Source organism: Gavia stellata, chromosome 31, assembly GCF_030936135.1.
Source record: "Gavia stellata isolate bGavSte3 chromosome 31, bGavSte3.hap2, whole genome shotgun sequence".
Classification (NCBI taxonomy): Eukaryota; Metazoa; Chordata; class Aves; order Gaviiformes; family Gaviidae; genus Gavia; species Gavia stellata.
Genome location: NC_082624.1, coordinates 701,031 through 719,231, shown reverse-complemented (window position 1 = coordinate 719,231; position 18,201 = coordinate 701,031). Strand labels below are relative to the sequence as shown.

General features: G+C 62.3%; 2 protein-coding genes across 2 annotated transcripts; both read left to right on the top strand.

Annotated features, from left to right (window-relative positions):
• Positions 1 to 304: 304 nt before the first annotated feature.
• ADD2 (adducin 2) lies at positions 305 to 11,543 on the top strand. The gene is given in 15 exon segments (XM_059831506.1): positions 305 to 383; positions 386 to 486; positions 2,041 to 2,179; positions 3,336 to 3,487; positions 6,358 to 6,438; positions 6,531 to 6,680; positions 6,762 to 6,905; positions 7,010 to 7,108; positions 8,390 to 8,566; positions 8,683 to 8,940; positions 9,424 to 9,543; positions 9,660 to 9,749; positions 9,863 to 10,019; positions 10,111 to 10,239; positions 11,234 to 11,543. Coding segments are annotated over 15 exon segments (2,178 nt in total). The 3' UTR covers positions 11,536 to 11,543.
• Positions 11,544 to 15,076: 3,533 nt separating this feature from the next.
• SNRNP27 (small nuclear ribonucleoprotein U4/U6.U5 subunit 27) lies at positions 15,077 to 17,878 on the top strand. Its single transcript, XM_059831518.1, has 6 exons — positions 15,077 to 15,113; positions 15,780 to 15,900; positions 16,066 to 16,178; positions 16,331 to 16,410; positions 16,531 to 16,595; positions 17,245 to 17,878. Exons 1-6 carry the CDS (start codon positions 15,077 to 15,079, stop codon positions 17,297 to 17,299), a joined length of 471 nt encoding a protein of 156 aa, XP_059687501.1. The 3' UTR covers positions 17,300 to 17,878.
• The last annotated feature ends 323 nt before the right edge of the window (positions 17,879 to 18,201 follow it).

The window sequence follows — 18,201 nt, the reverse complement described above, 5'->3', positions numbered from 1 at the left end:
CTCCCATCAGTGCACCGAGCTGCCCGTTCTCAGCCACTGCTTCCAAAGCGGTGGGGGGGTAACTGAGCCCGGGCGGTGCAGGCAGCGGGGGGGACCCCCCCACACCCCGAGTGTCCCCTGCCTGCCAACTCATCACACCGATGGGTCGGGCAGGGCGGGGGCCGGCCGGGGCTTATCTACGGGGCGCAGCTGGGAGATATTTTCGGTGGCTTCTTCCCAATCTGTATTTCGGGTGGAGTGGGGCGGGGGGGGGGGGCCATGAGGGTGACGGTGACCGACTCCGTCCGTCTGTCCCTGCGGCAGGATGAGCGCGGCCGCCAGCCCCGAGCCCCTGCCCTCGCCCCCCGCCCCTGGGCCCCGCTACTTGGAGCGCTCGGCCGAGGACGCCGCGAGTATCTGCGGGCGCGGAACATGGCGGCCGACCTGCGGCAGGACTTCAACATGATGGAGCAGAAGAAGCGAGTCACCATGATCCTCCAGAGCCCGGTGAGGGACCCGTCCCTCCTGTCCCCAACCCCCTCGTTCCTGTCCCCCAACCCCATCCCTCCTTCCCCCAAGCAAATGCCACCACGTGTTGGCTCGGGACGCGTCCCCGCTTGGCTGGTGGTGCCACCATCACCACCGTGCCACCAAGCTGGCCATGTCACTGCCGCCGAGCCCGTGGCGCTGCTGTCACCGAGTTGCTGGTGTCACCACTGCCACTGTGCCACCGGTGTTGCTGACGCCAAGCTGGTGGTGCCACCATCACCACCGTGCCACCAAGCTGGCCATGTCACTGCCGCTGAGCCCGTGGCGCTGCTATCACCGAGTTGCTGGTGTCACCACTGCCACCGGTGTTGCTGACGCCAAGCTGGTGGTGCCACAATCACCACTGTGCCACCAAGTTGGCCATGTCACTGCCGCTGAGCCCGTGGCGCTGCTATCACCAAGTTGCCGGTGTCACCGCTGCCACCGTGCTACCAGTGTCGCTGACGCTAAGCTGGTGGTGCCACCATCACCATGCCACCAAGCCGGCAGTGACACTACCACCAAGCCGGTGGACGCTGCTATCACCGAGTTGCCGGTGTCACCGCTGCCACTGTGCCACCGGTGTCGCTGACGCTAAGCTGGTGGTGCCACCATCACCACCGTGCCACCAAGCTGGCCATGTCACTGCCGCCAAGCCCGTGGCGCTGCTATCACCAAGTTGCCGGTGTCACCGCTGCCACCGTGCCACCGGTGTCGCTGGCGCTAAGCTGGTGGTGCCACCATCACCACCGTGCCACCAAGCTGGCCATGTCACTGCCGCCAAGCCCGTGGCGCTGCTATCACCAAGTTGCCGGTGTCACCGCTGCCACCGTGCTACCGGTGTCGCTGACGCTAAGCTGGTGGTGCCACCATCACCATGCCACCGAGCCGGCAGTGACGCTACCACCAAGCTGGTGGACGCTGCTATCACCGAGTTGCCGGTGTCACCGCTGCCACTGTGCCACCGGTGTCGCTGACGCTAAGCTGGTGGTGCCACCATCACCACCGTGCCACCAAGCTGGCCATGTCACTGCCGCCAAGCCCATGGCGCTGCTATCACCGAGTTGGGGGTGTCACCGCTGCCACCGTGCCATCGGTGTCGCTGACGCTAAGCTGGTGGTGCCACCATCACCACCGTGCCACCAAGCTGGCCATGTCACTGCCGCCAAGCCCATGGCGCTGCTATCACCGAGTTGCCGGTGTCACCGCTGCCACCGTGCCATCGGTGTCGCTGACGCTAAGCTGGTGGTGCCACCATCACCACCGTGCCACCAAGCTGGCCATGTCACTGCCGCCAAGCCCGTGGCGCTGCTATCACCAAGTTGCCGGTGTCACCGCTGCCACGTGCCACCGGTGTCGCTGGCGCTAAGCTGGTGGTGCCACCATCACCGTGCCACCAAGCCGGCGGTGATGTTACCACCAAGCCGGTGGACGCTGCCACTACCCATCCAGCAGTGCCATCGGACGGTCCCTGTCGGGTCACCGCGTCCCTTCCCGGCGGGAGGTGACGCCGGCGGGGCCGGGATGCCGCAGTCTTTCAGGGAGGAGCTGGAGAGCCTCATCCAGGAGCAGATGAAGAAGGGGAACAACTCATCCCACATCTGGGCCCTGCGGCAGATCGCCGACTTCATGGCCACCACGTCCCCCGCCGTCCTCCCCACCTCCCCCATGGGTACGGCCGCGCCCGCCGAGGGCTTTTTTGGGGGAAAATGGAAGGGTTTGGTGACGTTCTTGAGGGGTTTTCTTGATTTATGGGGCTGCAGGGTGAGACAAACGGAGCCCTGCGGATGTTTTGCCTTATATTTTTAGTAGAAAAGGGTGAGGAGGGAGGGGGGATGGGGTGGGAGGGGTCACTCTGCAGCCACCCCGAAACCTTGGGGGGAGCCCCAAACCCAGCTCTGGGACCCCCAGACCTTGGGGGACCCCCAGACCTTGGGGGGGGCCCCCAAACCCAGCTCCAGGGCCCTCAGACCTTAGGAAGCCCCCAAAGCCAGCCCAAGACCACCAGACCTTGGGGGGGCCCCAAAACCCTTCTGGACCACCAAACCTTGGGGGGGGCCCTGAAAACCAGCTCCGGGACCACCAAACCTTGGGGGGGCCCCCAAAACCCTTTGGGACCACCAAACCTTGGGGGGGGCCCCGAAACCAGCTCCAGGACCACCCAACCTTGGGGGCCTCAAAACCCTTCGGGACCACCCAACCTTGGGGGGGCCCCCAAAACCAGCTCCGGGACCACCAAACCTTGGGGGGACCCCCAAAACCCTTCGGGACCACCAAACCTTGGGGGCCCCCGAAACCAGCTCCAGGACCACCCAACCTTGGGGGGGGGGGGGCCCTAAAACCAGCTCCAGGACCACCCAACCTTGGGGGCCCCCCAAAACCCTTTGGGACCACCAAACCTTGGGGGCCCCCAAAACCAGCTCCAGGACCACCTGACCTTGGGGGCCCCCAAACCCTTTGGACCACCCAACCTTGGGGGCCCCCAAAACCCTTTGGGACCACCAAACCTTGGGGGCCCCTGAAACCAGCTCCAGGACCACCCAACCTTGGGGGGGCCCCCCAAACCCTTTGGGACCACCAAACCTTGGGGGCCCCCGAAACCAGCTCCAGTACCACCCAACCTTGGGGGCCCCCAAACCCTTTGGGACCACCAAACCTTGGGGACCCCAAAACCCTTCAGGACTACCAAACCTTGGGGGCCACCAAACCCACTTCCAGAACCCTCCGCTCCCCGTCCCCAGTAAACCCCCGGGGTTGGGGGGTGTCAATCCACGCCCCCCCCCAATATCTCCGGCTCACCATGGGACGGGGGGGTGGCATGTCCCCAGGGCTGGCGGCCGTCACCCCCATCAACGACCTGCACGGCCCCGAGATGCCGGCGCTGGCCAAGGGGGAGCGGCTGATGCGCTGCAAGGTGGGCAGCATCCACCGCCTGCTCGACCTCTACGGCTGGGCCCAGCTGGGGCACGCCGCCGTCACCGTGAGCACCCCGACAGCCGGCGGGGCGCGGGGGGGCGCGCCTGGGGGGTCGGGGTTTGGGGGGGTTGGGGTTGGGGTGGTCATGGGGTTTGGGGTTGGTCATGGGGTTGGGTTTGGTCGTGGGGTTTGGGGTTGGGTCGGTCATGGGGTTTGGGGTTGGGTTTGGTCGTGGGGTTTGGGTTGGTCATTGGTTTGGGGGTTTTGGGGGGTTTGGGAATTTCTGGGTGTTAGGGGAGTTTTCGGGGTGTTGGGGGCTTCGGGTGGTTTGGGGTGGTTGGGGGGTTGGGTTTAGGGTGGTCGGGGGGTTGGCTTTGGTTGTGGGGTTTGGGGTTGGGTTTGGTCGTGGGGTTTGGGTTGGTCATTGGTTTGGGGGTTTTGGGGGGGTTTGGAATTTCTGGGGTGTTAGGGCAGTTTTCGGGGTGTTGGGGCTTCGGGTGGTTTGGGTGGTTGGGGGGTTGGGTTTAGGGTGGTCGGGGGGTTGGCTTTGGTTGTGGGGTTTGGGTTGGGTTTGGTCGTGGGGTTTGGGTTGGGTTGGTTAATGGTTTGGGGGTTTTGGGGTTCCGGGGGGTTTTGGGGGGTTGGGAATTTCTGGGGTGTAGGGGAGTTTTCGGGGTGTTAGGGGCTTCGGGTGGTTTGGGGTGGTTGGGGGGGTTGGGTTTAGGTGGTCGGGGGGTTGGCTTTGGTCGTGGGGTTTGGGGTTGGGGTTCGGTCGTGGGGTTTGGGTTGGTCATTGGTTGGGGGTTTTGGGGGGTTTGGGAATTTCTGGGGTGTAGGGGAGTTTTCAGGGTGTTGGGGGGCTTCGGGGGGGGTTGGGGGGTTGGGTTTGGTCATGGGGTTTGGGTTGGTCGTGGGGTTTGGGTTGGTCATTGGTTTGGGGGTTTTGGGGGGTTTGGGAATTTCTGGGGTGTTGGGGGGTTGGGTTTGGTCATGGGGTTTGGGGTTGGGTTTGGTCGTGGGGTTTGGGGTTGGGTTGGTCAATGGTTTGGGGGTTTTGGGGGTTCCGGGGGGTTTGGGAATTTCTGGGGTGTGGGGGAGTTTTCAGGGTGTTGGGGATTTTGGGGGGTTTGGGGTGGTCTGGGGTTGGCTTTGGTCATGGGGTTTGGGTTTGGGTTTGGTCGTGGGGTTTGGGGTTGGGTTGGTCAATGGTTTGGGAGTTTTGGGGGTTCAGGGGGTTTGGGAATTTCTGGGGTGTAGGGGAGTTTTTGGGGTGTTGGGGATTTTCAGGGTGTTGGGGGTTTCGGGGGTTTGGGGTGGTCGGGGGTTTGGGTTGGTCATTGGTTTGGGGGTTTCAGGGGTTTTGGGGGGTTTGGGAATTTCTGGGGTGTAGGGGAGTTTTCGGGGTGTTGGGGTTTCGGGTGTTTGGGGTGGTTGGGGGGTTGGGTTTGGTCATGGGGTTTGGGGTTGGTTTGGTCGTGGGGTTTGGGGTTGGGTTGTTTGTGGGGTTTGGGGTTGGGTTTGGTCGTGGGGTTTGGGTTGGTCGTTGGTTTGGGGGGGTTTTGGGGGGGGTTGGGGGGTTTGGGAATTTCTGGGGGTGTAGGGGAGTTTTCGGAGTGTGGGGGTTTTCAGGGAGTTGGGGTGGTCTGGGGTTTGCGTTTGGTTGTGTGTTTTGGGTTGGTCAGTGGTTTGGAGGGTTTTGGGGTGTTGGGGGTTTTCAGGGTGTTGGGGGTTTCAGGGTGTTTGGGTTTTTTGGGGGGGTGGGGGGGGGTTTGAGGTTTTTTGGGGGTGGTTTAGAGGGGTGTTGTTTTGGGGCGATGGGAGGTTTGGGTTTTTTTGGGGGGGTTTGTTGGGGGAGTTGTTTTTTGGGGGGGGTTGGGGTTTGGGGGGTTCTTTGGGGGTAGTTGGTTTTTTCAGGGGGAGTTTGGGCATTTTGAGGGGTTCTTTGGGGGAGTTGGTTTTTTGGGGGGTTGGCAGGTTTTGGGGGTGGGAGTTTTGAGGGTTTTTGGAGTTTTGGGGGATTCTTAGGGGGCAGTTGGGTTTTTTTTGGGGGGAGGGTTTTTTTGGGGAGGAGTTTGGGGATTTTGGGGGAGTTGTTTTTTTGGGGGGTTGGCAGGTTTTGGGGGGTGGGGGGGTTTTGAGGGTTTTTGGAGTTTATGGGGTGTTCTTTGGGGGCAGTTGTTTTTTTTTTCTGGAGGGTGGAGGGTTTTGGGGAGGAGTTTGGGGGTTTTGGGGAGGAGTTTGAGGGGTTCTTTGGGGGAGCTGGTTTTTTGGGGGGTTGGCAGGTTTGGGGGGTTTTGAGGGTTTTTGGGGGTTTGGGGGGGCAGTTGTTTTTTTTGGGGAGGAGTTTGGGGATTTGGAGGGAGTTGTTTTTTGGGGGGTAGGGGGGTTTCGAGTGTTTTTAAGAGTTTTGAGGGGTTCTTGGGGGGCAGTTGTTTTTTTCAGGGGGTGGGGGGTTTTGGGGAGGAGTTTTGGGGGGAGTTTGGGGATTTTTGGGGGGTTGGGAGGTTCTTTAGGGGAGCTGTTTTTTTGGGGCGGTTGGCAGGTTTTGGGGGGTGGGGGGGTTTGAGGGTTTTTGAACTGTCGGGGGGTTCTTTGGGGGCAGTTGGGTTTTTTGGGGGTGTCGGGGTTTTGGGGAGGAGTTTGGGGTTTTTTGGGGAGTTGTTTTTTTGGGGGGGTTGGGGGTATTGGTTTTTGGGGGGGGTGTGGCGTTCTTTGGGGGAGTTTTTTGGGGCGTTGACAGGTTTTGGGGGGTGTGGGGGTTTTGAGGGTTTTTGGAGTTTTTTGCAGGTTGGGGGGTTCTTTGGGGGCAGTTGGGTTTTTGGGGGGTTGGGGGTTTGGGAGGGGGGGTTAAGCTTTCTGGAGGGGGCTTAGGTTTGGGGTTTTTATTATTATTATTATTATTTTTATACCCATACGGGCTTTTCCCCGGCGCAGCTGCGGGTCAGCAAGGAGCAGGAGCATTTCTTGGTGGCCCCGCAGGGGCTGGCGTGCAGCGAGGTGACAGCGGCCAGCCTGGTGAGTGTGCCTGTGTCCCCCCAACCATCCCCACTCCCTGGGGGGGCCAGAACGGCTCCGAACCCCCAAATCCGTCCCCCCCACCACCGCAGATCAAGGTGAACGTGCTGGGGGCCGTGGTGGAGCAGGGCAGCACCGGCTTCGCCCCCGACGCCCGCAGCTTCAGCCTTCACGCCGCCATCTACGCCGCCCGCCCCGACGCCCGCTGCATCGTCCGCCTGCACACGCCGGCCACCGCCGCAGTAAGATATTGGGGGGGGGGGTGTATTTTGGGGGGGGGGGATATAGAGGGAAGGGTTGTCGCCTTGCCCGCTCCGCTGCAGGTGTCGGCCATGCGCTGCGGCGTGCTGCCCATCTCTCGCGCCGCGCTGCTGCTGGGGGACGTCGCCTACTTCGACTTCCGCGGGGAGGTGGAGGACGAAGCCGATCGGGTCGAGCTCCAAAAATCCCTCGGACCCACCTGCAAGGTAAGGGGATGGGGTCGGGGTGGGGGGACGAGGGCCACCACCCTGTCCCTGTCCCCTCCTCCTCGCCCCGCTGACGTCTCCCCTCCCCGCGCTGGGTGCTGCAGATACTGGTGCTGCGCAACCACGGGGTGCTGGCGCTGGGCGACACCGCCGAGGAGGCCTTCTACAGCATCTTCCACCTGCAGGCGGCCTGCGAGATCCAGGTGAGCGCCCGGGGCATGCGCTGAGCTGTGTACGGTCTCAGCTGCCAGGGTGGTGCCCTCGGGAATAAGCACCGAGCTGTGCACGTTCTCTGCTGCTAGCACTGTGCCCCAGGAGATTGCATTGAGCTGTGCCAGGTCTCTGAGGCCGGCACGTTGCTCCGAGACCATGCACTGAGCTGTGCCAGGTCTCTGCTGCCAGCACGGTGCTCCAGAACCATGCACTGAGCTGTGCCAGGTCTCTGCCACCAGTGCAGTGTCACAGAAGATTACACTGAGTTGTGCCAGGTCTCTGCTGTCAGGGCGGTGCCCTGGGACCATGTGCTGAGCTGTGCCAGGTCTCTGCTGTCAGCATGGTGCTCCAGGACCATGCATGCACTGAGCTGTGCCAGGTCTCTGCTGTCAGCATGGTGCTCCAGGACCATGCATGCACCGAGCTGTGCCAGGTCTCTGCTGTCAGCATGGTGCTCCAGGACCATGCATGCACTGAGCTGTGCCAGGTCTCTGCTGCCAGCATGGTGCCCTGGGACCATGCACTGAGCTGTGCCAGGTCTCTGCTGTCAGCATGGTGCTCCAGGACCATGCACTGAGCTGTGCCAGGTCTCTGCTACCAGCATGGTGCTCCAGGACCATGCACTGAGCTGTGCCAGGTCTCTGCTGTCAGCATGGTGCTCCAGGACCATGCACTGAGCTGTGCCAGGTCTCTGCTGTCAGCATGGTGCTCCAGGACCATGCACTGAGCTGTGCCAGGTCTCTGCTGCCAGCATGGTGCTCCAGGACCATGCACTGAGCTGTGCCAGGTCTCTGCTGTCAGCATGGTGCCCTGGGACCGTGCACTGAGCTGTGCCAGGTCTCTGCTGTCAGCATGGTGCTCCAGGACCATGCACTGAGCTGTGCCAGGTCTCTGCTGCCAGCATGGTGCTCCAGGACCATGCACTGAGCTGTGCCAGGTCTCTGCTGTCAGCATGGTGCCCTGGGACCGTGCACTGAGCTGTGCCAGGTCTCTGCTGTCAGCATGGTGCTCCAGGACCATGCATGCACTGAGCTGTGCCAGGTCTCTGCTGCCAGCATGGTGCCCTGGGACCGTGCACTGAGCTGTGCCAGGTCTCTGCTGCCAGCACGGTGCTCCAAGACCATGCGCTGAGCTGTGCCAGGTCTCTGCCACCAGCATGGTGCCCAGGACGGGACAGACCAGCGCAGCCCCGCAGCTGCGGGGGCTGTGGGCAGGTCTGGGGCTGTCCTTGTCTGGCTGCATCAGCTGCATCTCCCCGGACTTGGCCGTAGGTGTCGGCGCTGGCAAGCGCGGGTGGTGCGGAGAACCTGATCGTGCTGGAGCGCGCCAAGCACCGGCCCCACGAGGTGGGCTCGGTGCGCTGGGCCGGCAGCACCTTCGGGCCCATGCAGAAGAGCCGCTTGGGCGAGCACGAATTCGAAGCCCTGATGAGGATGCTGGACAACCTGGTGAGCACCGGCCGGTGCCGAAACACGGCGAGCTGCCCCAAAACGCACAAAAAAATCTCTTTTTTTCTTGTTTTATCCCTATATTATTCACGACCGAGCGCTCTCTGCCTTTCCAGGGTTACCGCACAGGCTACACCTACCGCTACCCCTTCGTGCAGGAGAAGAGCAAGCCCAAAAGCGACGTGCTGATCCCCGCCACGGTGACGGCCTTCGTCTTTGAGGAAGAGGCCGCCCCCGTCCCCGCGCTGCGGCAGCACGCCCAGAAGCAGCAGAAGGAGAAGACGCGGTGGCTCAACACCCCCAACACCTACATGAGGGTCAACGTGGCCGAGGAGCAGCAGGGCAGCACCGGCAGCCAGAAGACGAAGACGACGGTGCGAGGCTGCTGGGGCACCCCGGGGGGGGTGTTGGGTTAATTTGGGAAGGGGTCTGGCTCGGGGAATGGCATCAGCCAGATGGTGGGTGGTGGGATTTTTAGGTACCAAAAAAAAAAGGCAGATGGGGGGAATGTCTGGGGTGTAACTGATCCCACCAAAATTTGGTACGTAGAAACACCCGGGGATCCTCCAGAAGTGCGAAATGCTTCATTTAGTGGCTTTATTTAACGCAAGCTTTCCCTTCCTCCTCCATTCCCCCCCATAATAATATTTATTTTAAAATCCTACCTCCCCAGCCTGGGGGGGCCGAGCACCACCGGCTTTATCGGGGTCTCCCCTCTAATCAAGACACATTTATCGGGGTCTCCCCCCTAATCAAGACACATTTATCAGGGTCTCCCCTCTATGCAACATGCATTTATCGGGGTCTCCTCTCTCCATGACGCGTATCTATCGGGGTTTTGTCTCTGCGACATACAGTGGCTGAAAGCGGATGAGGTGGAAAAAGGCAGCAGCGGGACCCCCATCCGAATTGAGAACCCCAACCAGTTCGTGCCCCTCTACACGGACCCACAGGAGGTGCTGGAGATGAGGAACAAGGTATGGTCCCATCCCAAAAGCCTCAGAGGCTTTTGGATGCGGGTGCAGGGGTCTCAGCAGATCCCGGGGGAAGGGGGAGGCTTTTTTCCCATCCTCGCTCTGCATCTCGCTCGCAGATCCGGGAGCAAAACCGCCAGGACGTGAAGTCAGCCGGGCCCCAGTCGCAGCTGCTGGCCAGCGTGATCGCCGAGACCAGCCGCAGCCCCGTAGGTCACCCCATGTCCCATCACCTCCCCGGAGCACCCAGCTCTTCCCTGGCTCCCCAGCGTCCCACTGGTCAGTGGGGTGACACCGCTCCGGGGCGGGGGGGTTGTTTCAGTCCACAGAGAGCCATTTGGGGGATGCAGAGGCCAAAGAGGCGTCCCGGGAGGAGGCACCCCCCGAGCCGGAGCCCCCGAACCCCTTCAGCCAGCTCACCGACCAGGAGCTGGAGGAGTACAAGCAGGAGGTGGAGAGGAAAAAGCTGGGGCTGCAGGGTAGGAGGGGTACGGGGGAGCCCTCATCCCAAATCCACCTCGGGGCCGGCACCCAGCGGACCTCGGGGCCAGCACGTCTCTCCGCTGGCAGGCGAGAAGGACGCCGCGGCAGAGGAGAGCCAGGCTCCCCCCGCCAAATCGCCCCCGGCCTCCCCACCGCAGAGCCCGGCCACGGTGCCGGCAGAGAGCCCGGCCCCGACGCCTGCGGAGCCCTCGGAGGGTGAGTGGGCTGGCGAGCGCCCGGGCTCGCCAGCCGAGCGGAGACGAGGAGCGGGTCTCCAGTGAGGGGATGAGGGTGGCTGTAGCCAAACCCCGCTGAAATGCAGATAAATGTCACCCCTGGGCCCCTTTGCCTTTCCCTGGGGGGGTGTCCCCGCTCCGATGGGGCCGAGCACTGATGGGGATTCACGCCACAGAGGCACCGAAGCCGCCGTTTGCCTTGAACGTCACGGCAGGAGGACTTGAGTGTCCGCCGGTGGCTTTGCGGGGCGGCAGGGGACACCTCAGTCCCCCTCCTAACGCGCCGACGGGTGCGATATTCCCGTTATTATATGCCCCCAAGTGCAAATTTGTCATCTACAAACGGCGGCGGGTCTCAGGGCGCAGGAGAGGGCAGCGGGAGCGCGCGGCTTCTCGCTTTCTCATCGTGTCTCATGGTGTGTGTCTGTCTGTCTCCACAACGTCTTCCTTTCTCTTTCCTCCACGTGTGGCTTTCACCCAAGGAGTTACCTCTGACTCTGAATACTTGTCACCGTAGTAAGTACGGAGAGGCCGTCCTCGAGCCTCGCTGCGGGAGGAGGGACGCGGGCGACCGCGTTCCCCGCTAGCTCGGGGTGACCTTGCTCTCCGTGGCCCGTTTCTGATGCGCTCCCACGGGGAGCGGCACCCTGCTCAGGGTTTCGCAGAAGGCAATGCCTTGGGTTGCTGCCCGCTTTATTTCCAGCGGCGAGGGCTGGACGGAGCCAGCCGCCCTCCCCACCTGCCTCTTCCCGGCTTTCCATCCCACCGTCGCTTGTCCCGCGGGGCAGAGGGGGGGAAGGCTCAGGAAAGCAGCGCCTGCGGCAGGAGGGGATTGGGTCCCAGCACTCTCCGTCTGCGGGGGGCCAAATCCTGCTCCTGCCCAGGTCAAACTGGCAAGTGGGGGAGGATTTAAACCTCCGCAGCGCCGGCTGCCATTGCCCCAACCCTCACCTCTCCCCTTTCCCCTTGCCAAGGTGACAAGAAGGCGGACGGCGGCCAAGCGCCAGCCGATTCCGCTGCTGAGAAGGACTCACCGGCAGTGATGAACGGGAAGGATGAGGAGCAGAGCACCGAGGAAAGTCTGGGCAAAGTGGGGGGCCAGACAACCTCCCCCACCAACGCCGACCCAGATGCCCCCAAAGAGAAGGAGACGGTGACCAGTAGCCCTGTCTCCCCTGAAGGTTCACCCTCCAAATCACCCTCGAAGAAGAAGAAGAAATTCCGGACCCCGTCTTTCCTGAAAAAAGGCAAAAAGAAGGAAAAAATCGAATCTTGAGTCTCCTCCAAGGCCTCCCGCCGCAGCAGCGGCCAGGCACCTCTCTGGATGGAGGCGCCGAGGCGGAGGGACGGCTCCTGCGTCGTGCGTCTGGCCGAGGCGCAGCCGAAAACCCCGGAGGCGAGCTGTTTTCTGGGTACTCCTGGCACGAGGCACCTCGTCCCCCGTCACCCGCTTTTGGAGGCGGTCACCAAGCTTACGAAAGATTGTGGCCCCTGTTTGCCGCTTGGGGAAATACCCGCTGCGATCTCCCTCCTCCCACGAGCTCTCCCTTCTCCCCCCCGGGCACCAGACCCTTCCCATGCGTGGGCTGAGGGTTGGGTTTTTTTTCTCCCCACCCGCCGCTTGCAGAGCCCTCGTGAAATGTGGGGCGCAGCCCGGATCTGCTTGGTTTGAGGAAGAAAAGGGTGTTTTGTTGTTATTTTTTTTACCTTCTGTTTCAAGCTCCGCTGGAATGGCGCTGGCTTCACCCCTGGGCAAAATTGTTTGCTGCTTCGCCGGGGGAATCGGATCAAGCCGAACGTTGGGGGGATTGCTTTCCCTGAAGGAGAGGCCGAGGCGATGGGCCTGGGAGCCTTTCCTTCCCGGATCGTAATCTTCCTCTCCCCGGGCCGGAGAGCCACTTTCAGTCCCCTTCTCCTGGTGCCACTGTCTCATGTATTTGCCATATGAGGAAGAGCGGCAGGATTTCACACCGCCGGGAAAGCCCCCACTGCACCGCACGAACCCCAGCTGAGAAGGGAGAAGAAAAGAGCCTCCGGGAAGTGTCTGTGTTATTTAAAACTGAGCAAAACTTCACTCACTAAGTGCTACTTCGGGATGAACACACGCTGTCGATTCACTTCAGTCAGAGGCACTGCCGACGCCACCACCCCCATCCCCACCACCACTTCACGGCGACGCCGGCACACGCGACCGAGGCTGTGCCAGGTCTCTGCTCGCACTGACCCCGGGCTGAGGCCGGATTGTTGCTTTTCCCCAGCTCTGGACTCCCGAGCACAAGTTAAAATCCTCCTTGGCGTTTCCTTCCCACCAAGCCTTGCCTCCCCGCCTCCAGCGCTCCGTACGGCAACACCGCCATCGTTACAACCTCCCGGCCGTGCCCGAAGGGAAGAAGAAAACCAGCGACGCCGATTTGTCCCGCAGCCGCTCCAACGCTGGTATTTAGGGGACAAAACCGACACAATCAGCCCCCATCCTCCCGCAAGCCGCAGGGGTTTGCCATCTTCCCCAGGTGCTCGCCCCAAGCCCGCCTGCACGGGCTGCCCATGGGGACGGGGCTTCCCTGCGACAGCCCAAGCGCCCACCGGCTCCTCTCCGCCGGGGGCTTGGGCTGTCACGGCGGAGCCCCGGAACCTCCCCGCCAAGGACACCGGGTTTCCTCACCCTATATGATTTTCCCACATGCCACCACTGTGTTTTCAAAGCCTTTTCGCAGCTGCGAGGCAGCTCTCGGCTTTTGTTTTCCCCTCCAGAAGAGCTGAAAGCCCCTGGGCCAGGCGGCTTTTTTGGGGACAGCGAGGACACGGGGTGGAGTGGGGTGCAGGCAGGGAGTGCGTGGGGCCGGTGCGGGCAGCTGTGAGTCAAAGGGAGGAGGTTTGTAAACACAGGTTGGTTTTCTTTGCAGGGCTGTGGGGTGTGCCAGGCCAATTCTGAATCGAAAAGTAAAACTTCAAAAGCTTTTAAAAATTGCAAAAATACACAGCTGGCAGCTGTCTTGCCGGAGCCCCGGGGCCAACCTAAGCCTAGTTTTGAGGAGAAGAGCGTTTGCCCTGCCCCATGTCCACCCCAAGCTCCAGCACCAGGGTTAGAGCCATAGTTCCCCATCCCCTTCCTGGAGGGACGGTGGGACACCCTGAGCTCCTAAATTCACTCTCTGCAAGAGCCAGCGTGAACACCAGCCCCCTGCTCTTGCCTATATTCAGCGTCTATTCAGCAGACAACCTTTGAGACGCAAACCACAGCTCTGTAACCATTTCCCCTGGGCTGTTGTTTACTGCCACTGATTTTCAGGCTCTTTGAGGCCGGTTTTGTCATCTAGCCTGTCCCTCTGCATGACCCAGGCCAGGAAAGCCCCCGCAGGGGCAGCCGCATTGCTTCCCCAAGGCGCCACGGTCGCTCCCGGGGCGATTACCTGAATTACAACACTGCCGCACGCCCCACCGCCGGACCGGCCAGCGCTGCCGCGGGGAGGCTGCGGCTCCTTTTTCTCCGAGGGTCTGTCCCAGGGGCTTTGCGATCCCCTTTTCTCTGAGGGTGAGGAGCTTTGCAGAGGAAACGGGGATTTATTCCTCCCCGCCACCGTGGAAGTCTGGGGCATGTTAGGCATCTTGTGCAACGTAGGGAAGCGAGAAACAGCGGTGCCTTCAGCAGGGAGGAAGGCTGGAATGGCCACCACCGCCTTGACATTAGCTAGAAGAAAAACAGATACAGGATCACGTTGATGCTGCAGCTCCCCAACCTGTCAGGGCATCCCCGCTCCCCCCGGGACCACTCTGCCAGATAACATTCCCCCTCTCCCCTGCCAGCGTTTTGCCTGCTGCCCACCGTTTGTAGGCAGGCCCCGGGCTTCCCCGCTTTCTTCTCGCCTCTTTTCGGCAAGGCTGCCCCGACCCAAGCACCCCAGGCCGGGCTCTGCGTGTCCATTTTCTGCGGCGGTGAGGCAGGGATGTATACCTGGCTGCTGGTTGGGAGGCAAATGGTTGATCCGGTGCCTCGAGAGGTACCGATTGCTGCCCGCGGGCCTCGTGCTCGTCACCCTCCATATTTGCACCCTCAACTGAAAAGGAGAGAGGCCGGATTTCCATCTCCAGCCACAGCTACGCCGACGCACCGCAGGGAAGGAGGGCGATGCTGGGGTTTCCAACGGATTCAGCGCCTGTCTTGCCGCCTGGGGCTGGCGGACAACCCGGGCGCGGCCCGGAGGGTCCCGGTGAGGTGGGGTTGCCGAACACGCAGCGAAATGAGGCCGAGAGGAGGTCGCCCACCCCCGGGTCTGCCGCCGCAGCCGGAGGGGAGCGTGGCTGGGCGGGAGCGGGGCCTTCCCCTGCTTGCGGGCTGGCGAGGGCAACCGCCGGTGTCTGACAATCGTCGCTGGAAAGCGCTGTGTAACGCCTGTCTGTAAATAAACCCCGTGTTTGGCACCCGCCAGCGCTGTGGAGCTCGGGGGGGGGCTGAGGGGGTGTCATGGCCTCCCTGTGGCGCTGGGCCTGGGCCTGGGCCTGGGCCTGGGGATCACGGCCTCGCTGTGGGCCGGGCGGGGGGGGGATCACGGCCTCGCCGAGGCTCCGGGCGCGCCCTTCCCGGCTCTGGATGCGGAGGGGAGGCCGCCGGGGAGGCGGCGGGGGGGGGGGGTTCAGCCGCCCCGCCGCCTTGGGGACCCCCCCGGACCGTGTTCGCTGCGGAACCAAAGCGCGGTGGCGCCGGTTCCTGGGGGAGCCGGAAGTGCGGGGGAACCGGAAGTGCGGGGGAACCGGAAGTGCGGGGAACCGGAAGTGCGGACGGCCCCGCCGACCGGAAGTGCGGGCGCTGAGGGGCGGCCATGGGCCGCAGCCGCTCCCGGTCGCCGCCGCGGCGCGGTGAGGGGGGACGGGGGGCGGGAGCCGGGCGGGGGGGACCCCGGGAGAGGCGGGGGGAGGAGGAGGGAGGCCGGGGGGGACCGGCCCCGGGGCGGATCCGGCCCCTACGGGACGGGGCTGCGCGGAGGGGGGAAGGATCCGGGGCCGTGGGGGGCCGTGGAGGGGCCAGGCCCGGGGCGGGGAGCCCAGGCCGCGGGCCCAGCGGTAGGAGAGGACCCTGGGACTTCCCCCAGCCCTTGGGCGGCGGGTGAACCCCCTCTGGGGCGAGGGAGGAGGGCGGGGGGCCTCGGTTCTTCGCTCTGGGGGGAGCAGAGGCTCCTTTCCTCCTCCTCCTCCTCCTCCTCCTCCTCCTCCTCCTCCGACTCCCGCACACCGACTCCCGCCCCCCTCCACACACCTCAGCTTTTCGGGGACCGATCTGGGTTGTTCGCCCCACTCCTGGGGGCAGGACTTTTCCTGCCGCTCTTCCCACTTGTGTGGGTGCTGGTGGGGATCTCTGAGCCATGGAGGGATCAGGGGGAGGAGGTGGGAGGGAGTTGTTACGGGGTCTCTGCTTGGAAGCTGTCGCAGCGTCGGTGGGATTTTCTTTGAAAAGTGGGCAGCGAAGGCGGAGGGAGGGGTGTGAGGAAGCGGAACCTAAACCCAGCGCTGCCTTTCTCCGAGCAGAGCGCAGGCGTTCGCGGTCCACCTCACGGGAGAGGGAGAGGAGGCGAAGAGAGCGATCCCGGTCCCGGGACAGGGACAGGAGGAGGAGCCGTTCTCGCTCCCCGCACAGGAGACGGTCCAGGTGAGAGGCAGAAACGCCGACGCCGGGGCAGGGACAAGCTGCGGAGCCCGGGTGAGGCGTAGTTCGGGCAGCACGGGGACGGTGGGAACTCGTTAACGCTGTAAAACTGTCTGCGGTAACGGCACAGCCGGGAAGCTGCAAACCCGCCTGCGTTTGCAACGTCAGGTCGCCGAGACGGCACCGATCCAGCTCCTCCTCCCCGCCGCGGCTGAAGGAAAGGCGGGATGACGAGAAGAAGGAGATAAAGGACTCCAAAGGCAAAGAGCGTCAGATCACGGGTGAGGGGGGGGATTTTCCTCGTTAAATACGTCCTGAGTTCCCCACTTGGGTTGGGACCGGCCCAGGGGACGCCCGGGTGCTTATTTAAAACGTTTTTGGCGAGCCCCGACGGCTGCGTTTGTCAAACTCTCTTCTTTTGTTGCCTCGGCAGAGGAAGATTTGCAGGGCAAGACGGAAGAGGAAATTGAGATGATGAAAATGATGGGCTTCGCCTCTTTCGACACGACGAAAGTGAGTGCGGATCGGCGTGGCGGAACCCGCAGCTGCCTCTGACAGGCTCGGTGGTGTCGCCGTGCCCTTTTTGGGGATAATATGCTGAGGTTTGGGACCTTTTTTCTTAATGTTTTTCAGGGGAAGAAGGTGGATGGCGCCGCAAACGCGTACGCCATCAACGTGTCCCAGAAGAGGAAGTACAGGTTTGTGCCCAGCCTTTTTTTCTGATAGAAAGATAATTTCTTTGACGAGGTAACGCAGCGGGGAGGAAAACTCCGCGGCCCTACGTCGAAGCCGCTGTCTCTCGGTGCGTGCAGGGGGTGATCCGCCTTCTCGGGCCTTCGGAAAAAGGCAAAGTTTGCGGTTTTTACGGTCAAACAGAGGTGAGAGGCCTCTGGTTTTTCCTGGGAATGATGAAAGCGGTGAGGAGCGAAAGAGCACGTTGGGCGCGGGTGGGACGTGCCGGGTGTGGCCTGAGCGGGTCGGAGCAGTGGGTGCGCCTCAGCAACGCCGTTCGCCTGATTCTTACCCAAAAAAAAAACCCCACTCAGATTTATTAACAATAATAATTAACAGAATTGTTAATTCTGTACCCTTTTGGACGGAAACTCGCGCGCACGGCCAGGCTGCGCTGCCAGGCTTCGGCCAAGCGCCGGGGTCCTCAAACGCTCCAGCCTGATGGAGACGCCGCCTCGGTGGGAGGTTTCCTGCCCTTGTTTGTGCAAATCCGCGGGGAATTGAATTCCCCGCGGGCGCTGAGCGCGGTTAGGGGCCTTCCCTCGGGTGTTTTTGTGCAGATTTTTTCGGCGGGGTTTGTCCCCAGTGCTGACGCCGGTTCCTTCCCTCCGGCAGGCAGTACATGAACAGAAAAGGAGGGTTCAACAGGCCCCTGGATTTCATCGCCTGACGCCGGGCTCGCTCGGGGGAGAACCGCCCGCCGAGGAGGACTTCGCTTCCCGGCGCACGGTGGGCAGCTCGGAGACCGGATCTCGGAGGAATTTGGGTTATTCCCAACGGATCCCGCTGCGCTCGTCCTGCCCCGCAGCCAGAGCGGGTACGAGTCACCATTTCCCAGAGTCTTTATTTTATTTTTTTTTTACAGTATCCCTCGTGGTTCGTTCCTCGCTGGGATTTCATCGTGTTTTTCCTGTTGTTTTTTGACGTTCCCTGTGACAATAAACCCCCCCCATATATTTTCCCCTGGATTTTTATAATTCAGGAATAAAGCGCGGACAAGGAGGCTGCCGGAAACCTCCGGCCGGTTGTTTGCCCGAGCCGCTGCGGTTGTGCGGGGACTTTACACCCCAAAACGCCTCAATTCCCGTGTCGCACACATACGTATAGATCTATACGAATAAATTAAACGGCGCACGGCCGCGGCAGCGCCTGTTTGGGGCTTTTTATTGTGGAAAAACCCTTTTTTTGCTTATTTTTTGACGGCGGGCTGGGTGGTTTCCGACAGCAGGGCCTTCCGCTCGCTTCCCGGCTTCTGTCTTTTGTTAATTAATTAAGTCTTTTGCTAATTAACGCCCAGCTTGCCCTGGGGGGGTTGGGGGGGGCAGAGAGGCTGAGGGAAGCCTCAAAATGGAGGTGCTGGGTGGCAGCGGCCGCGGGGGCCGGTTTTACCCCCCCGCAGTTACTGGTTTGGGGAGGAAGTGGGGCTGGGAGGACCCCCCCTTGTCGCCTGCTGTTGGGGCTGCGGGATATGGGGTGCTGCGCTGGGGTGCCCCCATTTTGGGGGGGGGGGGGGGGGGCCTTTGGGTGCTCTTTACCCTTGGAGGGGGGGCCCCGAGCCCTGCCTGGGGTGGG

What these genes read in the sequence shown, in the direction of transcription:
- SNRNP27 (XM_059831518.1), top strand. Translation starts at nt 15,077, where the DNA reads ATGGGCCGCAGCCGCTCCCGGTCGCCGCCGCGGCGCG. An exon ending in CCGGTCGCCGCCGCGGCGCG is followed by an intron (nt 15,114 to 15,779) that starts GTGAGGGGGGAC and finishes TTCTCCGAGCAG; the next exon opens with AGCGCAGGCGTTCGCGGTCC. An exon ending in CCTCTTTCGACACGACGAAA is followed by an intron (nt 16,411 to 16,530) that starts GTGAGTGCGGAT and finishes AATGTTTTTCAG; the next exon opens with GGGAAGAAGGTGGATGGCGC.